Source organism: Suillus bovinus (genome assembly GCF_016758785.1).
Source record: "Suillus bovinus strain UH-Sbo-P2 chromosome Unknown EDB93scaffold_19, whole genome shotgun sequence".
Lineage (NCBI taxonomy): Eukaryota > Fungi > Basidiomycota > Agaricomycetes > Boletales > Suillaceae > Suillus > Suillus bovinus.
This window is the reverse complement of record NW_024542075.1, coordinates 49,643-67,979: the sequence shown is the minus strand read 5'-3', so window position 1 is coordinate 67,979 and position 18,337 is coordinate 49,643. Positions and strand designations below refer to the sequence as shown.

At 48.2% G+C, this 18,337-nt stretch overlaps 8 protein-coding genes across 8 annotated transcripts; 5 read left to right on the top strand and 3 right to left on the bottom strand.

Moving 5' to 3' along the window:
* Positions 1-1,284: 1,284 nt before the first annotated feature.
* Positions 1,285-2,605, top strand: EDB93DRAFT_1083236 (uncharacterized protein; the record flags this gene model as incomplete). Its single annotated transcript, XM_041445751.1, has 4 exons — positions 1,285-1,848; positions 1,903-2,117; positions 2,168-2,497; positions 2,551-2,605. The coding sequence occupies 4 exons, from the start codon at positions 1,285-1,287 to the stop codon at positions 2,603-2,605; spliced, it is 1,164 nt and encodes a 387-aa protein (XP_041308840.1).
* A 443-nt stretch (positions 2,606-3,048) lies between these two features.
* Positions 3,049-4,145, top strand: EDB93DRAFT_262620 (uncharacterized protein). Its single transcript, XM_041455887.1, has 3 exons — positions 3,049-3,397; positions 3,478-3,578; positions 3,667-4,145. The coding sequence occupies exons 1-3, from the start codon at positions 3,191-3,193 to the stop codon at positions 4,064-4,066; spliced, it is 708 nt and encodes a 235-aa protein (XP_041308839.1). The 5' UTR covers positions 3,049-3,190; the 3' UTR covers positions 4,067-4,145.
* Positions 4,146-4,360: 215 nt separating this feature from the next.
* On the bottom strand, positions 4,361-6,076 carry EDB93DRAFT_1327632 (uncharacterized protein; the record flags this gene model as incomplete). Its single annotated transcript, XM_041455092.1, has 4 exons — positions 5,730-6,076; positions 4,885-4,985; positions 4,655-4,670; positions 4,361-4,600 (listed from the first exon to the last, which is right to left on the bottom strand). Exons 1-4 carry the CDS (start codon positions 5,826-5,828, stop codon positions 4,361-4,363), a joined length of 456 nt encoding a protein of 151 aa, XP_041308838.1. The 5' UTR covers positions 5,829-6,076.
* Positions 6,077-9,713: 3,637 nt separating this feature from the next.
* On the top strand, positions 9,714-10,866 carry EDB93DRAFT_1083265 (class II aldolase/adducin domain-containing protein; the record flags this gene model as incomplete). Its single annotated transcript, XM_041445755.1, has 7 exons — positions 9,714-9,804; positions 9,860-9,906; positions 9,962-10,000; positions 10,056-10,304; positions 10,376-10,462; positions 10,514-10,528; positions 10,588-10,866. 7 exons carry the CDS (start codon positions 9,714-9,716, stop codon positions 10,864-10,866), a joined length of 807 nt encoding a protein of 268 aa, XP_041308837.1.
* Positions 10,867-10,965: 99 nt separating this feature from the next.
* EDB93DRAFT_262195 (nucleotide pyrophosphatase) lies at positions 10,966-13,584 on the bottom strand. The gene is made up of 12 exons (XM_041455886.1): positions 13,107-13,584; positions 13,038-13,051; positions 12,967-12,984; positions 12,883-12,922; positions 12,741-12,827; positions 12,548-12,597; positions 12,441-12,498; positions 12,299-12,383; positions 12,099-12,160; positions 11,843-12,029; positions 11,449-11,765; positions 10,966-11,369 (listed from the first exon to the last, which is right to left on the bottom strand). The coding sequence occupies exons 1-12, from the start codon at positions 13,512-13,514 to the stop codon at positions 11,115-11,117; spliced, it is 1,581 nt and encodes a 526-aa protein (XP_041308836.1). The 5' UTR covers positions 13,515-13,584; the 3' UTR covers positions 10,966-11,114.
* Positions 13,585-14,183: 599 nt separating this feature from the next.
* Positions 14,184-14,405, top strand: EDB93DRAFT_1083071 (uncharacterized protein; the record flags this gene model as incomplete). Its single annotated transcript, XM_041445737.1, has 1 exon — positions 14,184-14,405. A coding segment is annotated over one exon (222 nt), but the record flags the coding sequence as incomplete, so codon positions are not given.
* Positions 14,406-14,850: 445 nt separating this feature from the next.
* EDB93DRAFT_1138103 (uncharacterized protein) lies at positions 14,851-15,668 on the bottom strand. The gene is made up of 3 exons (XM_041449217.1): positions 15,608-15,668; positions 14,924-15,488; positions 14,851-14,872 (listed from the first exon to the last, which is right to left on the bottom strand). Exons 1-2 carry the CDS (start codon positions 15,619-15,621, stop codon positions 15,077-15,079), a joined length of 426 nt encoding a protein of 141 aa, XP_041308834.1. The 5' UTR covers positions 15,622-15,668; the 3' UTR covers positions 14,851-14,872; positions 14,924-15,076.
* A 170-nt stretch (positions 15,669-15,838) lies between these two features.
* EDB93DRAFT_1249208 (kinase-like protein) lies at positions 15,839-18,308 on the top strand (the record flags this gene model as incomplete). Its single annotated transcript, XM_041452821.1, has 8 exons — positions 15,839-15,962; positions 16,020-16,105; positions 16,156-16,239; positions 16,290-16,546; positions 16,595-16,970; positions 17,023-17,084; positions 17,135-17,235; positions 17,287-18,308. The coding sequence occupies 8 exons, from the start codon at positions 15,839-15,841 to the stop codon at positions 18,306-18,308; spliced, it is 2,112 nt and encodes a 703-aa protein (XP_041308833.1).
* Positions 18,309-18,337: the final 29 nt, after the last annotated feature.

The following is an 18,337-nucleotide window of genomic DNA, read 5'->3' as shown; positions in this document are numbered from 1 at the left end:
CACACGCATCTCCGCACCATCAGCGCGCCGTGTTGCAGATCACGAGACGCTTGGTTACCCGTCTCCACCCGCGGAATATACCAATCTAGGCCTTGGGAGGGATGTTAATGTGCCTTTGGGTGTACCCGTGTCTTCCATAGGACGCGCGCCTGTGCCTCTGGTATTTGCAACCACGGGCGTGCCTTTGTCATCAGAACATGTGGGCTTGGTGCGCGGAGGATCGGAGCGTATTCCTGTGTCTTCGAATTCTGCACAGGGACAGGGGCAGGGGCAGGGACGTGTTGCAGCTTCGGGCCCGATTGTGGCTGGACCTGGGAGGCGTATCTCACTGGACGTAGGATCTAGGCGCTCATCAGATGCAATAATAAGTGGATCATCAGATGCAGGACCACCCCCAAGCCGTATGAGGGTCTCATCAGACGCTGCTCCCCCGTCCCTGCGGAAACTCAACCGAGCGACGAGTAAAGAAAGTCTCAAGCCTCGCGTGTTGACGAAATCGCGACCCACTACTCCTTCTGGACCTTCGGTGCTTCCCAAGTTGCTATTGAAGAAGATATCAATGGAGGCGTTCTCGGAAGACCCGTTATTTTTGGACGAAGACCCGTTCAAGAAGGTTGATGGGGTGCAGGTTGTTAAGATGTGTGGGAGTGAGGAGGCGACGGCCAGGCCGGTGACGCCTTCACGGCCCAAGTCGCCTTTAATCCCCGAGTCCCCCGAAGCCTATGTATCCGCACGGAACCAGCGCCGAGGACAATGGCTCGAGAAGACCCGTCCTCCCATCGTCACTGATGCGACCGCTCAGCAGGAAGTGATGACCAAGGAAGCTGAGCTTCTTCAAGAGGAGGAAGCTACCCGTCTCAAGAAAGCGGAGGAGGCGCGCCAAAGGGAGGAAGAGGAACGAATGCACAAGGAGGCAGAAGAAAAGCGACTGAAGGAAGAAGCTGAAGAGAAACAACGACTGGAAGAGGAGCTCGCTCGGAAGCCTCCTTCGTTCTACCCTATCGTTTCACATCTCACCGACGCGTCCCTCCTCCCGCATCTCCTCGAGTATCTGACGTTTGGTGATTGGTGTGCGCTGTATGCGGCCAATAAGGAGGTGAGGGCTGTGTTTGAGAGTCGGGTGTTGAGGGAGTATGTGCTTGAGCACTTTTTGGGGACTGTTGGGTATCGGAGGTGGGGCTTTGAGTGGGCGGAGCCGCTTGCGTTGTCTTTGAAGGTAAGACGCCCTTCTGCACATTGTATGATGTGGTGTACTAACGTAAACTAAAGGACCTAAACGATTACATGCGAGGGGTTTCAATGCCCACTTACCAATACGCCCAACTAGCAGAAGCGTATCTTCAGCCCCGTCTCCCAGCGATTCCAGGAGAGCGTCCCAAGGTCCCGGACATTCTGTCTCTTGCCATGACCACTCGTGCGTATACGAGGGTCGTGTTGCGGTTGAGGGCGCAAGCAGAGAGTGAGGCGAGGGCGTTTGCGAGGTCACATGTCAGTCCTGTGTCGTCGAGACCTGGTACGCGTGACGGGCAAGTGGTGCGGCATTCCTCGAGTCGTACGCCATCCCCGACGTCGTTATTTTCCAATGGCAAGACGTCCTCGGTCTCTTCTTCGAGCAAGCGGACCTTCCAATCTCCCTTGGTCCGACTGCACCGTGCGCCGCTCTTGCGGGTATTCGTTCCTTCTCCCGAAGGGGAGTGGTTATCTGATTCGAGCGTGGTGGAGTGTGAGGCCGAGCTGAGGAGGGCTGGTGTGTTGAAGATGTTGAGGGTTGGGGATGTGGTGTGGGATGTTGCTGTGGGTGATGAGGGAAATCTGGGGAGGATGGTTTGGGACGGGAGTTATCTTGTGGTGAGTCCTATTTTTAACTTGCGCGTGATGTGATTGGCTTATCATGTGCTTTAGGACCTGGATTACAAGTACTCGCCAATGGGCGAGCTGGCTCCTTATTTCCACAGTCTCGCGTTCCCTCCGTCGTATTTCCACCGCGTCATTCGGACGGGTGTTAATCCTACTTTGAATCCGGGGGGCAATCCTATTGTTCATCTGGATGTCAGTCCTTGGGGTGATGAGCTCGCTGCGAACTTGCAGTTGATACAGGATAGGGCTACGACAGCGACGTGAGTCCTCTTTCAATCAGTCTATCACAAGCTAACAGCGATTCGAATAGCCCGCACGGAACGCTGCACAGCGTCGTCCACTGGCTGCACCGCTCCTCATTCACGATCCGACCTCCTGTATCGGCGCACCACCCACACGCCTACTCTCACAGCCAAAACCTGCGCCTCCCGATTCCTAACGTTGCAGGCTTTTTCATCGATCCTGGCTGGTACGGGACTGTGGTCGTCGAAGCTGAAGGCACGAACGAGGGTCTTGCAGATTTCCAAACGCGCTGCGGACCTGGTGCATTCCCTCCTCGCGCGGACAATGTTACGTCAAAAATGAGGAGTGAGAAGGAGAAGGGGAGTAGGCGCGTTTACAGAGTGTTGAGGGAGAAGAGGTAAGTTTTTTTTGGTAGCGGCATTGTGAACTCGTACTCATTTGCTTTCGTAGTCGTCCTGGTGAGATCTGGATTCGAGCAGTTCGCGAGAAGGAACGTGTTATGTGATGTGACTTTTGATTTCTCGTTCTCGTTCTGATTATTCTCTTATGCATTTTTTTAATAATGGCTGTGCCGGTTTCTTTCTGAACGTTTTCTTCATGTTCTCGTTCTCGTTTACTTTTACACTTTCTTTTTTTTTCGTCTCGTCGGGCACCTGGTCGGAACTTTTTCATTGCGCACCCATTCAGAACCTTTTTATCTCATGGTGTCCCTCGTACACTTTCTGGATACTGCGGCGAGTTATTTTTTTCATAGACCAAGACTAAGAAATATATCCACGAGCATAGTTATTTCCAGGATTATGTTTTGATCCAGTTCTACATTTTCCAACTAGCTTTTTTTACGCGATCGATAGATCGAAATCGTATACCTTATCATCGTTGTAAAATCAAGACACGTGATGTGACGCGTTCGATGAGTTGACTTTCAAGTTTGTTCCGTTCCTCCGAGTTGCGTTTCACTTGTTCATACAATCTGTTTCATATTCGTCCTTGGAAACCCTCGCGCCGTCAGTGATCAGCGGGTCTGTCATAATTATTGTCCGTACCGGGTTCCATATCCCATCATCAACTTAAAAAGTTGAACTCGAGGATGTTCAACGGCGTGCCGATGTTTCTCGTGATGCTGCTACTCGCCCTCCTCACGCCAGTCTCCGCGTCCTTGTACCCCATCCAGCCAATCCAAAGCACCGTATACTACGCTGGACAAACCGCTCTAACGAGTTGGATAGACGATGGGACGTATCCGCCGCTTAGCAACATGGGGGGTATCACCATACAGCTATACTGCGATTCTGACGTGCGTTTCAAGTTTTTATTGAAGATGGGATTTGACGGATTTGTTTTTTGTTTTGTTTTTGTTTTATTTTTGTGTTGTAGACGTACCTCGCGACGCTCGCTACGAACGTGAGCTCTGGAGCCAAGTCTTACCGGTTGGATATACCCAGGAGTCTCGTGCTGTTGCATGATGTCTCGAATTTGTATGTATGATTGATCCAGGTGTCATGGATGGCGAGAGGACGTGACCCTTATGCTTATGCTTATGCTTATCTCGCCCCCCTTTTTTAGCACTCTGCGTTACCTGACGAATACCCCGTATGAGATGGTCATCTACAGCGCGGACTTTAGGATCGTAGCTCAAGGGGACTCTATTCCGACGCCGACGAATGCAAATGCGAGTGCGGGTGCGAGTTCTGCGGTGGGGTCTACGAGCGGGAATCTGTTCTTTCAAGCGACGCGTACGCTTTCACCTTCGGTTTCGCCTTCATCGTCACTTTCTGGGTCCGAGTCTGGAACTTCAACATCAACACCGAGCACTGTGATGCCGCCCCTCCGTCCAGGCGACGTCGGGAGCATCGATCAACCCTCTAGGAACAGCGCGGCTGGCCGCATCGATATCGAGAAACTCAAGTTCCGCGTGGTGTTTATATTGTGGCCTGCGTTGTTGGGAGTTACGATGGCTCTTTAGTTCTTTTTTTTTGCGTGTGTTTGTGATTTTTGTACTTTCACACTTTTTATTTTTTTCTTATTTCGATTTTGTGTTTTCATGTACTTGGATTAATTGTTGGATGGAAGTGTGAAGGAATGAAGACTATTTTGATCACAACGGCCCGAGGAAATGCGATAAGAACGTACGCCTGCAGCTTGCAGCTAGTGTCCATCATATCATATATCATAGCTTGTATGCATTCAGATGTACGGTATGTCATTATAGGGATGAAGCAGTGACGATCCAAAATATCTACAAAGAAAACAAACAATTTCACACATCATTCAACGACTCGCCCGAACTTGACGAATTGTAGGTTTCACCAAGATTGTTGATACAAAATTCAAACAAAGCGTACGGTGTCGAATCGTCAAAAGCGTTGACAGACTCTTCCAACTGCTCGCCCGAGACCGAATTGACAGTTTCTTCGAGACTGTTGGCATTCTCTTTCATCGGCTCGCCCGAAGGTGGTTTGGGTTCGGCAGCTTCTTCAAGGTTGAAAAACTCATTGAACTGTCGTCCCAAGCTCAATCCGTAGTATCGTCAAGATTGTCATTGGACTCTTACAACGGCTCGCACGAGCCTATGTCAAAGCGTCAGATTTTTCAGGACTGTTGACAAAAGGACTCAGCAGCTCGTTTGAAGTTGCACCTTCGCAAGGCCCTTGAGAACTCTCGTTGGTCTCTTGCTGGTTCCTGGAACGAGAGCCGCCTATATTGGCAGAGCCCCAGCCACTTACACTAGCAAGATCCATATATCAGCTCCAAAGTTACATCTGAAAGCACTATAGTACTCACGCTTCGTCATATTCTGAGGATGGCTTCTTCTTCTTTTGGAACCAGCTGAGGCAAAAGAAGAGAACGAATGGTCGTTTTCCATCGTCCACACCAACATCCCCCTAGAAAATGATGCGGTCAGAACCCACGAACCCAACAAAACTGTAGACAACAAATACATGTGGCTTGTCCAAGAGGAACATCCACCCAACTCACCAGCACTGCAGAACGACATGCTGAGGAGCGCGTGACCACCTGGGTACATCTAATGGAGCATCAATTTAGAATGGAATACAACATACACTTGTTTATAAGTGATCACCATCGGAATACGAGGTGATGAGGCTAATCCAGTAGACTCGGGCATAAGCATTTAGGTGGGGAATAACGTCAGCGAGGATGAGCACACATAAGGATGATAATCTGAGTCATACAAGTTCATGTTGTGACGGGATTTTGCAAATTAGCCGAGTATCGCAGATGGGGTATGATCCCTTTCGCCAAAATGTGTCTTTTCTAACATCACCAAAAGTTGAAGTTATTTCCACATCTTTATGTCAGTTTAAACTTCCAATATTTTCTTCACATTTGGTGCGACATAAAAACATTCCCTAAATATCGATCAGTGTAAGATTCATGTGACCCCGTTGATCAACCATTTGTACTAACTTGCGCGCAGTTCCATCAACCATATTGCAACGATGTGAAAGTAGAATCACGGCTCACTGGCGCTTTAGTAACATATAAAGGCGAACTACCTCACTGGTGAGTCATGTGGTTGAATACAGAATGCAAACCAGTCATACGCAAACGTTAGAAGGGCAGTGCTTGCAAGTTGCACGACGCACGCAAAACCAAGGACATACTCCAACGTGGGCGTCAGCATCGGCATCGGCGTTGATGAGCTCGGCACATATTGATGCTGTCAAAGTAGCAACAGCAGCGAGGGCAACTGGGAAACGCATTGTTTGTGAGGATGTGGTGTCTATGGAATGAAAGCAATCTAAGGAGAAAAACGGGAAACAAATGCCTTGCTTTTATGTGCTGTCAGTGAGATTATTCTTCGTGGCAATTAGAACCGCCGCGGAATCCCATTGAGCAGAGTGTTTCTGTGACGCCAGCATATTGCCACCTGTCTTATTCTGTGAGGGGCAAATTGGTGTGGGACGAATGTGATATCCGAGTCTACTCCCACATAAGCAAGTTGATGAATGCTAATGGGCCTCGCAGGATTTAACGAGGCGTTCGAACACCTAAGTAGTCAAAACGGCTCCTCCTCGTGCCGAGGAGCCGACTGTTATTGCTGATTAACAGTAAGGCGTCGCTCGCAGGTAAGTAGCCGAGCCCTAGACACAATCGAAAAGACGTAGGAATGACCGCTATTATGCGTATTTCAATGGGAGGTATAGGGAGGAAAGAATAAAAATGAAGTGTAGATAAAAAATAGATAAATAAATAAAAATACATAGACGCACGGACTAAAAAATTATACATTGGCATTGGCAAAAGGCGGGTCGTGCACAGGACGACCATGAAACAACAACACTTGCAACATAGTCGATTTTTACGAACGGAGCGCTCCCAGGTATCTGAGTTCCATCGACCAACTGCTCCGATGTTGTCGGGAGATACGCCCACCGCTGCGAGGGAGGTAGCACCACCGGCTCGCATTGAATGACCTGAAAAAGAAGAAGGAAAATATCGGCGAAGACGCCGAATGAACCATGATCGAGTAGGCGGGTTGACGTCGCTCTTGAGTCAGAGAAACGGATGTAGAGGAAAACGGGAGTCGCGGGATGCAAGGAAACGCGTAAAGATAGGAAGTGGGTCGGATCCAACTAGCACCTGTCGAATCACGACTTTGTTTCCTTCATACCCCATGAGCACCACTGCGGCCACCATTCGTTGCGCCATCCTGGCGAGGTATGTCAACGCGCTCCAAGCGCCATCGAGGAGGCATCCTCAGTCTGCCATGGGAACAACAGGAATAGTAGCACAGGAATGCCTTGCACCAATGCACGTCTGGGAGCGAATCGATATCAGATGTGTCGTTTTCCTGTGGTACGGTAGCCTGTTGGTTAGACAGATGTCGGGTATCATCTACTTTTCTGTATTCTGGTAGTTTGGCAGCAGCTAGCCGCTGTAGGGTACAGATCAGCAATGAAGATCAGAGAGGTAAGAAAATATATGTTACAGTGACCTTCCGCCCGGGTGCAACTTCAACGACTGGTATATGACTATGTCTTGGCACAAGGAAAGAAAAGTGCTGTCGTAGAAAATGTATGGCTCCGTTTGAGGGGGGAGGTGGATAATTTATTTCAAACTGAATGCACACTCAGTCGTGCATTGTGAACTTGATAAAATGAAGACCGACATTATTAAACCGAGTTGCGGTCTGCCCAGAGAGAGAAAATGGTAGGGGCAAAGTAGCAGGGACCTGTGGTACGATGGTTGAGTCAACGGTAAAAGAACCGAAATACGCAACATACATCTACTAGGGGATCACGAAGTTGGGGTACTGCATTTGCACGAGAAAAGCTAAGAAATCTGCTGAGACGAAGGAAAGTTGGTTGCTGCGGGTCTATTGTAATCGGAGGTCTCGGTGCCATGCCAGTGGGTATGGCGGATATCGGTGGTCTGCGGTGGCCGGCAGTAGGACGACGAGTTGCATCAGGCTGCAATGATGATGGATGAGTGGTGTAATGAGCAAAAAGGATAAGACGCGCACATTTAGTAAATTACTGAGGGCTGGCTTTTTGTATGCACTAGTCTGTATAAGAGAATGTTGGCATACAAATAATAGATGTTTGTGGGAAATGCATACGCTAACCTGAGCAAGGACGTCGGGTGGAGTGTTGCAAATGCAGATCTTGTGATCATATTTGGTGTATGTCGTGTAAGCTAGCTGGCATGGGTCGGGTGAGAGAACAAGGGTCTTGAGATTTCGAACATTGAACGAAGCGAGGAGCTGGCGGGACTCGAAAGCCCAGAACTTGATGGTATCATCTCTGGCAGCGCTTACAAGGAAAACACCATCAAATGAGAGTGCTAGGTCCTTGACAGTCTTGTTGTGCCCTTCAAAGGGAGTTCCAACAGTCTCGAGCGTCGATGCGTCAACTACTCGTAAATTGTTATGGTATTGTCATTGGTGAAGCTGAATGGGGCCAAGATGCTTTTGTTGCTGTTTGTCCAGAACACTGGCGCATGTGTGTATTCTTCACTCTCTACATCAATTGATTCCCCCTCAAGTTTGACATTCAATTTCTGTGATTGGACATCCCAGATTTCAAGGCACATCCTCACCGACGACTTAACCGCAAGCTTCTTCGAATCTGGGGAGAATCGAACTGCGCCCACCCAATCGACGCTCTGGAATGGACCGGCCACAAGTTTGCCAGTATTCAAGTTCCATATCCACGCTGTTTTATCTCCTGCCCCGCTCGCAAGCAGTGTGTTGTCCATGGAGATATCAATGCAGTCGATGAAATCTGAGTGTCCTTTGAACGTTTTCACAATCCCAGTCGCAACCTCGCAGGCTTTCACCTCGCCACTATTCCAATCTCCACCAGTGACAACCCATCGACCATCCCTTGATACCGCCACCGCATATACACTCCCCTTGTAAACATCCCGGGCTTCCTCGATCTCCTTGCCTGCCTTCAGATCCCATTGCCGAGCGGTATCATCATCAGATCCGCTGGCCATTCGCTGACCGTCTGGAAAGTAGGATATGGATTGAATAAAGTTCCCGTGACCCTTCAAAATTATTGATGGTTTCAGAATTGATTCCGCAGTGGCTACCTTCGTCGATATAGAAGCCATGGCTACGTCTCCGCAAATGAAACCGTTAGATAGTCAAGTACGAACAAGTATTCTTTGGATGCGTTCAACAGTGCAAAGGTGAGGTTTTCAGGTGTCGATGCACTCTACGAGTATCGCTGACAATAATTTGAAGAGCCTGGTAAAGCCATATGTCAGTTCATCCGTATTGGAAGTCCAAATGAGATTTTGGTGTTACCGAGAAGTTCTAGTTGGCAATGAAGACGTTTGTGAGCATTGAATTATTGAATGTACTGAGAACAGCTGTTGGCCTTGGGTGCCACCTTGCTCTAACATGCCCCTTCTGCATGGCAAGCTGTGCACTGCGCTCTAAATCCTTCTATTCATCGCATTTGCTTCTCTTCGCTTCTCGGTTCACATGTCATGGCTCGGCTCTCACCAATTTCCCAGCAGTTCGGTGATCCCCATGAACCAAGTCACTCATGTGCGACTTGGTTCAGTCTGTAAGGCGTCTCAAAATCAGTATAGACCAGCACGAGCCAAGAATGAGGGAACAATGGTTTGAAGCTTCAAGCCACCTCAAGCTAGCTGGTGGGGGTTATGTGGCAGTACGAGATGGTCATCTACATCGCGGACTTTGGGATCGTAGCTCAAGGGGACTCTATTCCGACGCCGACAAATGCAAATGCGAGTGCGAGTTCTGTGGTGGGGTCTACGAACGGGAATCTGTTCTTTCATTGCGTATGTTTGTGATTTTTTTTGTACTGTGACACTTTTATTTTTATTTTCATCTTCTTTTTATTTCGATTTTGTGTTTTCATGTACTTGGATGGGATGGAATTGTCATGCAGTGTGGTGTGAAGGAATGAAGACTATTTTTGATCACATCGGCCCGCGAGATCACATTGCATGCGATGTGGGAGCTACTAGTCCGAGCCAGTCCCAGGCTTTTGGATCTTTTTGTAATGACGATTATGATGCATCAAGCATTGCTTCAGTGAAATCTCACCTTCACTGTTACCATGACCGCACCATCGAGAGACGCCAGCAACTCTACGAACCATCATGGGATGACAATACCAGCTCCTCTGACCTTCTCTGACCCGCTAGAGCATCGGGCGTTCCTGAAATTTCGCTTGGCTCAAGCATATCGTATTTTTGGTGAGCCCTATTGTTTTATCTCGCAAAGAGCGCCTGTCGTCATCATGCAACGCAGGCAAGTACGGCTATGATGAAGGTGTCGCTGGACATATCACTGTCCGGGTAAGGCTTAACATGGCATTGCATTGGCATTTCTAACTTGCTTCTTATCGAAAAGGACCCAATCAGATCAGATTGTTACTGGGTCAATCCTTGGGTGATTTACATTGTCCCCAAGATAAATAGTGCATCATGATATTCACCGGTTACAGGGCGTTCACTTCAAGCTCCTACAGCCAGAGGACCTCCTTCTCGTAGACCACGAAGGGACAATACAAGAAAATGAATCTGGACCTTCTCGGTTCCTCAACCGGGCGGCATACATGATCCATTCAGCGGTTCATGCAGCTCGCCCGGATGTTATCTGTGCTGCGCATTCGCATACTACGTATGCTAAGGCGCTAGGCGTCCTTGGGGTGCCTCTTGATCCTATTACCCAGGACAGCTGTGCATTTTATGAGGTAAATTCAAGTATTCGTTCCAAGTTGAAGAGATACTGATACTTCTAAACCAAATGAAAATGAATCGATAGGATCATGCACTGTATAGCGAATATCGTGGTGTCGTCAGTGACCCCGAGGAAGGTCTGGCTATAGCGAGTGCTCTAGGATCTAAAAAGGTTTGCAGATGCATTAATCTATATGTGTGTTGATGCTCACAAGAATCCCAGGCTGTCATCCTCCAGGTGAATTTAAAAGTTTCGTTCAAACGTTCTCACATGTTTATCGTGCCTCCTCCGTGTAGAACCACGGAATCCTCGTTGCCACCAAGTCGATTGAATCTACAGTTTTCTTTTTCCATTCTTTGGAAAAATGTTGTCACGTTCAAATGATCGCGGATCAGGCCGCTGCTGTTCGGGGACTGAGACCGCGTCTTATTGACCCAGAAAAAGCTGCTGATACCCAAAGACGCCTTGGATCTGAGATGGGGGGCTGGTTTAATGGGATTCCAGAGTTTCAGCTCTTGGAGCATGAGGAAGGGAAGAGATTCGAGTATGTACCTGCACATGAACAGAACGTGTAGCTCGCCTATTTATGAATATGGGGCCTTAAAGCATCCAGTTTGTGCGCGAGTACTTGTAGTCACGCAGTCGAAAACTTTGTTTGATCTCGTAGCAATGAGAATGACGGAATCTGACATCGAGGACCTGTGTGAGATGCTTGGCAATATGATACATATGTATGTAGTACTACATCTAGGAAGGTATCGACATCCAGTAACATGATGGGTAATGATAGCTCTCGAAGCATCTAAAGCAGCTCGAATGAAGTTCAAACATCTGGCAAGACAAACGGATCCCAGAATCCAGCAGTTCCGTTGTTTATAGCTGTATCTGCAGCATCAAGGCCAAGCAATCGCATCACGAGGTTGTAAATCTCGACATTCTGGAACCCTGGCATCATGTATTCTCCTGTGCCATTGCCCACCCCCCGTGCAACCATAGCAGCTTTCGCGCCCTGCGAGAAAGGCCCGTGTGCGACAAAGATGGCACGCATGGACGGTTCTTCGTTGTCATAGCCGTGGTTCTAGGAAGGTGCAATACGTTAGCTCGATGACCTACAACGCGGAAATTAAGCAACATGAGATACGGTAAGGTAAACTCACTCCAGTTGGCAGCCCATTTTCGCCACTCATGTGGTCAGTCAGCGCGTAACCTATGCGCGGGATAATCCACACAGGGGCGATGCGATAATTGTGGGAGAAATAGTATCGTTCGGGCATAGGCTCCACTGTGCATCCAGACATCTTACCGTAGTTGAATGCGTTGAGGTTCACAAGAGAGGTACCAGGGTCGGTAAAGAAGCTCTCCGATGTAAACACATCGAACTGATCCGGGTGGGTAAGTGTGTACTCGCACAGATGCTCAAGGGCCTCGGTCACGTTTGTGCCAGGAGCGAAGCGTAAGCCCATAGATGGCCAACCTTAGCGTGGGGAAGCAAATCGCCACTCAGTACAAAAAATTCTGGCAAGCAGCAGAATATATACTGAAATCACTTACCGTCCACCTTGGTAACACCTTTCCAAGGCTGACCAACAATCTCGTCAATATATACCCAAGTTAGGTGGCTGGCGTCCATCATCCCATGGTCACTGACGAAGATAATATCAACGATATGTGTGAGGTTTCGCTCGCCTAGTGCTTGGGTTAAGTTCCGAGCGAAAAGATCGACAGCTGCTAGACTCGTCTGTAGTAAGTAGCAAGTTTGGAAAACGAAAATAAGCACATCAACTAATGAGATTGGTACAACGCTTACATTGACGGCTTTTGACATTGGCCCTTTTTCGTGCCCAGCATGGTCTAGCGATGGTTCGTATCCTATGAAACAATAAGGTCAGTGCCACAAGGAAGAATCGTGAAATTGAAGAGGACGAAATGGCAAGCAGAAGAAACAACCCCACCCCGCTTAGAGAAAAAGATGTCCGTCCAGAAGCAGAAAAATATGCAAGAACGTACCAAGAATGAGCTGCGGCCGCTCTTCCAGGGGGAGATCAATCCACTCTAAGAGATTAGAGAGTTTCTTCTCGAGAGCGTAGTTATCCTGCGTTCCGGTTATAATCACATCTCATCCTTTTCAAGTCCAAGACCACATTCTTACTTCCCAAGGTAGAAAATATGTAGAGTTCACGCCCGAGGACGTGGACCAAGGTCCAGGCCTGGTCGAGTGAATACAATGCAAAGTATGAGGGAGAGGGAAAAACCGACCACATGAGATTTGCGGTGATAATGCCTGCACGTTCGGCAGTTTCCCACATCTGAGTTGTACGAAGACGCAGAAAACGCAGAGGACAAGGCACCGATGCGTGTGTCAGTCAAATGACAAGACGGACGTGCAAAGTCACAAGAGGTAAAAGGGAACGAATTAAGCAGGTATACAAAAAAATCAGCGGGTACTGACAGGTTCACCGAGCCACCAGCTCGGGTTCTGCGAGGATTCAACACGGTCAAAATGGAACGTGTCTCGAAAAACGGGGTCCCAGAAGTTCTACATGGCTGATGTGAGAATGCCAGACAGTTGAGGAAAGTGATGAAGAACGAACGTTCGCAATGATGCCGTGCGACTCGGCGTAGAGGCCAGTCCTAAATTATGAGTCCACGTCGAGCAATATACAGGTGATATTTACATCAGTGACCAGTGATTTCTGGAACGAATGCCATTCGGATGTATCAATCACTCTAACAAATTATGACTCACGGGAACGTCAGAGTCTGCAGGGAGGAAAATGTTTAGTGCTAGGGCAAAGAACCAAAAGCTAATACGTACGGGAAAAACAGGCTTCATGTACTTTGCCCTCACGCCTTCCCGGCTAATATCCAGCAAATGCGGCGTGAGTCCACGATCCAAATAATCCGCACGAAAACCATCGATCGAAACCATAAGCACTGTCTTCTTGAACTCGTGCGTTCCATTCGAATGCAATAAGTCCTTCCCAGTTTTTGTGTCGTATCGAGTATGGGGATAGAGTTCAAATAGGGTTGTAGTGAGAATAAACGAGAGGAGAATACTGAATCCAATAAAACGCTTGCGTTTGTGTGAGGGGGCAGAGTAAGTGGGTTGCTCCTTGATATCAGGTCGGACAGCGTCTATTCCGTTAACATTCAAGAGTAGACCGCGTCGCTTATCGAGCGCTGTGGCTAATTCAGATGTATCGCCATTGTGTGTGCTTCTCATCGCGCAAGACGACCTAGAGAAAGTTGAAAGGGAACTGAAATAGGCTATCCGAACTGATAGACTAACTGTCAGTCACGAACAGTGGCAGTGCCGCATTAAGTAAATGAATTTGTGTGGCTGTGCTCATTTACTACCTCAGCCATGTTTGCCATGATAGTCTCCTCACCAGCTGCCTTGTCTTGCGTGTCTGTCCCGGGTAGCGGGTTTCTGGGCTGGACGGACAGGAAAGTGCCAGTCTTTTATCACGGCACAGCTCGTGTTTCTGCTCTTCTATCCTCTTTCTGCGGGCACTATTCCACGTTATGTGGCCTTCAAAATGGATGGTAAGCGCCGCTCTGTACGTTTCACTGGTCGCCGTACAGCCGAGGGTCGTCCAGATAGGTTCTGTGCACCCAAGCGGGTCCATTCATCGACCCTGCTTCAGTTGTGGAAATCCCCTGGCGTGTGCTACGGATATGAGAGATATGGGTGCGTCACGGTCTACGCCTTTGTGATCGAAAACTTCACTACTACCTGAGGATGTCGGCACGCTCATGAAAGTAGCACTAGAAGAGAGTTGGAAAGAGGCTCGTGGCAATTGTACAGAATGGGTGAGATTGTATTTTAAATACGTCGCGGTTAAAGTGCTTGCTCGCCTGACGTCACTACCTGCAATTACTCTTTAGTGCGCTCTTAAGCCAGTCTGGCGCACGCCTCGACGTACTTAGCCATCGAGAGCTGCTACTTATGCATGTTAAAGTTGTGATTGATAAAGCGGAAGGAATGATGCGTCAGAATAACAGCTATGTCCCCTCTACCCTCGCCTTCTATCCTGAACACACTCCTAGAGTAATTTTATCAAATGTTTGTACACCATACGCCTCGCGGCATGATATGACATTAGCTGTATAACCTGTCGTGCAGCAGGCCCTTCATAAGAAGAACTTTGATCATTCGTGAACACAGATATTTGCTTGGCCGTTGTCTTGTCAATAGTGTGGCTTCTCCGTCACGTGTTCATGCTAATCAACGTAGCGGCAGATTGATCACAGAGCAAACTATCGGGAAAAACCCCATCGCTTCGCTTGGAGGCAACCCGCCGCTTGATATTTTCATTCATACGAGTGACATAAAACGATCGAGCGGTTTTTTGCAGTGCCAGATGTGTCTCTGTTTCCTCCCTGTCTTTCATCTTCCTCTTACCAATCTCTGGTCTTTTTTGTCGTCCATCTCCTGTTTTAAACAAGTGATTGGCGAAAATAGCAGTCATTTACTCATCCGAAGCGTCGTCTTCAACCAAACTCATTCGTACCTTTCACATGATAGATACCTATTGGCCTGACTTCATATCGTTTCATCAATGTTTAATGATGTCATTTCTACTCCCAAATGTTCAGCTCATATTGTGAGATGGTGTTATCGATACTCACCTCAATACACACTGTCTTACTGACCGTAGCACTCACTTTTCAAAAGGACCAGATGACGGAGCGTCTAGATTTACAGAGGAATTTATTTTCAGTGATTGATACACGTCATGCGCGTTCCTCGTCTCCCTGTGATGATGCTATTCAACCACACCATCAGAAACCCCTTCCCCTTCCTCGTTCTCTTCCCCGACCACGCCCACGGTCCATCCCTCGAGCTCGTCCCCCCTTTCCCCTTTCGCGCCCGTCGTCCTTCTTCCTAGCTTTCGGCTTAGGTGCGTCATCCACTAAGAGGGTATCTAGAGGAAGTGCATCAGGAAGCACGAAATACCGGACGTTGTTGCCACGAATAGATAGGGTGTCGAGGGATGTCGGCTCTCGATTGCGGGCTGTCATCTTGACAGTTTTGAGGTAGGTATTCATCTGCATGTCGACACCTGCGAATAATTTGAGGGTTGTACGAGTTGAGTAAACAAGCTGATTAGACGAACCGGTGATTGTTCCATGGACAAGTGAGCCATTCTTGAGTTCGATAGTCACAGTCTCATTATTGAGTTTCATCAAAAATCTAATGAAATTAAGAATAATAACTTGGGTCAGCGCCCGACCGTTGCAATTCGAAATAGAGAAAACTTTTGGGGTTAGTCCAATATCTGAGAATATCATAGAAACAAGCGTGATATTCACCTTACAAGCTTCATGGTGAATATTTACCCAACAATGTGGTTGCATAAAATGTGGAGATCACGCAAAAAGCCGAGTTGAAGCAAACTTATTATGATGGTCTACATATGTCAACACAACCTTTAGACTTAGATAACGACTGGTCTGTAACTTCCTGTAACCATCTGAGATCTCTTTCACATTCTGTAGCTATAGGAGCCAGAAACGTCATCTTTTTCATTTTCGACCTAATGCATGTCTCTATCCTGGACAAAACGGAAAACGTTGTTGGGTTCGTTACTCAATAGCTCGGATGATGATGAAGAAGGCCTTGCCTTGGACCGCATTTTGCATGGTCAGCAGATCATAGGAAAGACTGGTAAGAACAAGGTCCATTTTGATGGTCTTTTACTCACAACCTCCGCTTCGGAAATAGCGAGAACTGCAGAGATAGAATCTCTCCGTTTCTCAGACGGAGATCTTGTCGTCCTGGGCACACTGGACCAAGGCCAATTCGGAATGGTAAGTGAGTAAAGAGTGTATGCTGCATATACACTGATTTGTCTATTCAGATTGACGTGGTGACGTGCCAGCTAAATAGTCGCGTATATGTTCGCAAATCTATCGAGAAACATTTTGCCCAGCGGGCTCGTGAAGTAACACTTGCTTTGCTATCAGCAGCTTTTCATACTGAGAAATTCTACAGCAATGCTCTCCGCAGTTGGAACGGGATATTCTTCTGTGCGCGACACGTGAGCGCTCTGCGTGGGCTCCACATTTATTTTGTGCATTCCAAACTTCCACTCATCTCAACATTGTCATGGATTATGCCGAAGGAGGCACGTTATGGGACGTACTTGAGTCGAGCCCTGAAGGTAGAGTTCCTGAGGCAGACTTACTCTGGTGGGCTCCTCAGGCAGTCTGCGCCATCAACTGGTGTCATTCCCAGGGATTTGTACATCGGTGAGAGCCCATTCTCTAACATTGCATATTCATGTAAACGCAATGCAGTGATATAAAGCCCCACAACTTCGTTCTTACAGCAAGTAATCGCATGCTTCTAATAGATTTCGGGTCTGCTGCGCCCCTTTCACCTCCGGAGCCTGACGGGAGTCAATCAGTCCCGAAACAATATACCCTTGTTCCTTGTGGTACTTGTGATTACATTTCTCCTGAAGTTCTGCAAGCACACGAAGATGCCCTCCTGGCGCTGGAGTTGTCGGACGACAATGTTAATCCTCCTTCAATATCCAAAGAAGCTGGTTCGTATGGCCTGGAGGTCGATTGGTGGAGCTTCGGAGCAATGTTGTATGAATTGGCTTATGGAGTGGCCCCTTTCTTCGCTAAAGACATCCGAACTACTTATCTGAGAATTTTGGACTACCAGGTACTGCAGCGTTACTAAGCTCTAGTATCTCCACTGACCCTTATTGGGACAGACAAGTTTGCGCTTCAATGCGGCAATTCCCGTTTCTGAACAGCTACAAGGGTTACTTCGCAGGTCCGTTGTGCAAGTATACATGCTACTATCACTCAAACTACGTGGTACAGACTTCTCACTGATCGGCATCACCGTCTCGGGAGATGTAGCGTGCTGGAAATCACAGAGCACAAGTTTTTCGGAAATACCAACTGGTCTTGTATACATTCGCGTGAGTCTTGGATATCAACGATTCTCCTTATATTCATTCTTTCTTGTGTAGGCCTTGCACCGCCTGACATCCATGTGCCGCAATTCACGTATTCTGCATCAGCAGTGCCCGTCTCGTTCATAGAGCCCCCGGATCCCATGGATGAAGAAAATTCACAACCATTTGCCTTTTCTGCTTTATTCCATTCTTCCCCGAATACTTCGCTTGGAATATCGGTTTTGCGGGACAGCCCTCATCACATATCTCCACGAGCCGAGTCGGCCTTCATCGGATTTTCGTGGGGTCCTACTGATGACGCATCCCTTCTGCCAACTAATTCATCTCGAAATTACGAAGTAGACAGATTGGCCACTCCTCAGCCCGTACAGGCTACTTCCAGGAAATATAGTCGTTATCCATTGCTCCAAGCTTCTAGCGCCACTACGCATTTTTCTGCTTTTGCAACACCTATTCGTCCCCATGCTTCATCAGCATTTCACACCCTTCCCCGTACGGGCACTATCCGGCGTACAGCTCAGCGGCGCACTGTTTCAGATCGTGAAGCCATGAAGCAACTTGTGGAATGCATCGGAATGAGCGCCAGGAAGAAAGTTCTCGCCAGCGGTCGCAAGCCGCGCTTAATACAGTCCTCTAACCGAAGCTTCTCAAACACTGTCAGGAAAGAGCTGCGGTTTCGTCTCCAGCCGATTTTCACCGACAAAACTTATGACTCCGATGACTTTCCGGCCGTGGTGCCAGTGGTTGCTTCAGCATCCGATGGAACTGAGGAGGCCGAGTCGGATGGACCACCAAGTCCCAGCCCCAGTCCGCGCCCCGGTTCTGCAATGTCTATACTCAGCCGAAGAAGCGCCACACCCACGATATCTGGATCCTATTCTGCTCGTTTTTTAAACCTCCCCTCTGTCACATTTGCGGCAAGCAGTGATATGCAAAGCGATGAGAACGTCTTTGAATCGCTGGCAAATAGGCACGCCACTATGATGTCTGATTTGACAACAATTGAAGAGCGCTTGAGCCGTGTCTCTGTTCTATTATCGGTTGAGGCGTCTAAGTCCTCCGTTGATGTCGCTTAAAAGTGGTATGTTTGCAAGGCGGTTTACTT

Bases quoted from the DNA above. Each gene is read 5' to 3' on its own strand.
- EDB93DRAFT_262620 (XM_041455887.1), top strand. From the start codon at position 3,191: ATGTTCAACGGCGTGCCGATGTTTCTCGTGATGCTGCTACTCGCCCTC. The intron at 3,398-3,477 runs GTGCGTTTCAAG...TTTGTGTTGTAG, and splicing joins AGCTATACTGCGATTCTGAC to ACGTACCTCGCGACGCTCGC. The intron at 3,579-3,666 runs GTATGTATGATT...CCCCTTTTTTAG, and splicing joins TTGCATGATGTCTCGAATTT to CACTCTGCGTTACCTGACGA.
- EDB93DRAFT_262195 (XM_041455886.1), bottom strand. From the start codon at position 13,514: ATGAGAAGCACACACAATGGCGATACATCTGAATTAGCCACAGCGCTC. The intron at 12,499-12,547 runs GTCGGTTTTTCC...TCACTCGACCAG, and splicing joins ATCACCGCAAATCTCATGTG to GCCTGGACCTTGGTCCACGT. The intron at 11,766-11,842 runs GTAAGTGATTTC...CCCCACGCTAAG, and splicing joins AGGTGTTACCAAGGTGGACG to GTTGGCCATCTATGGGCTTA.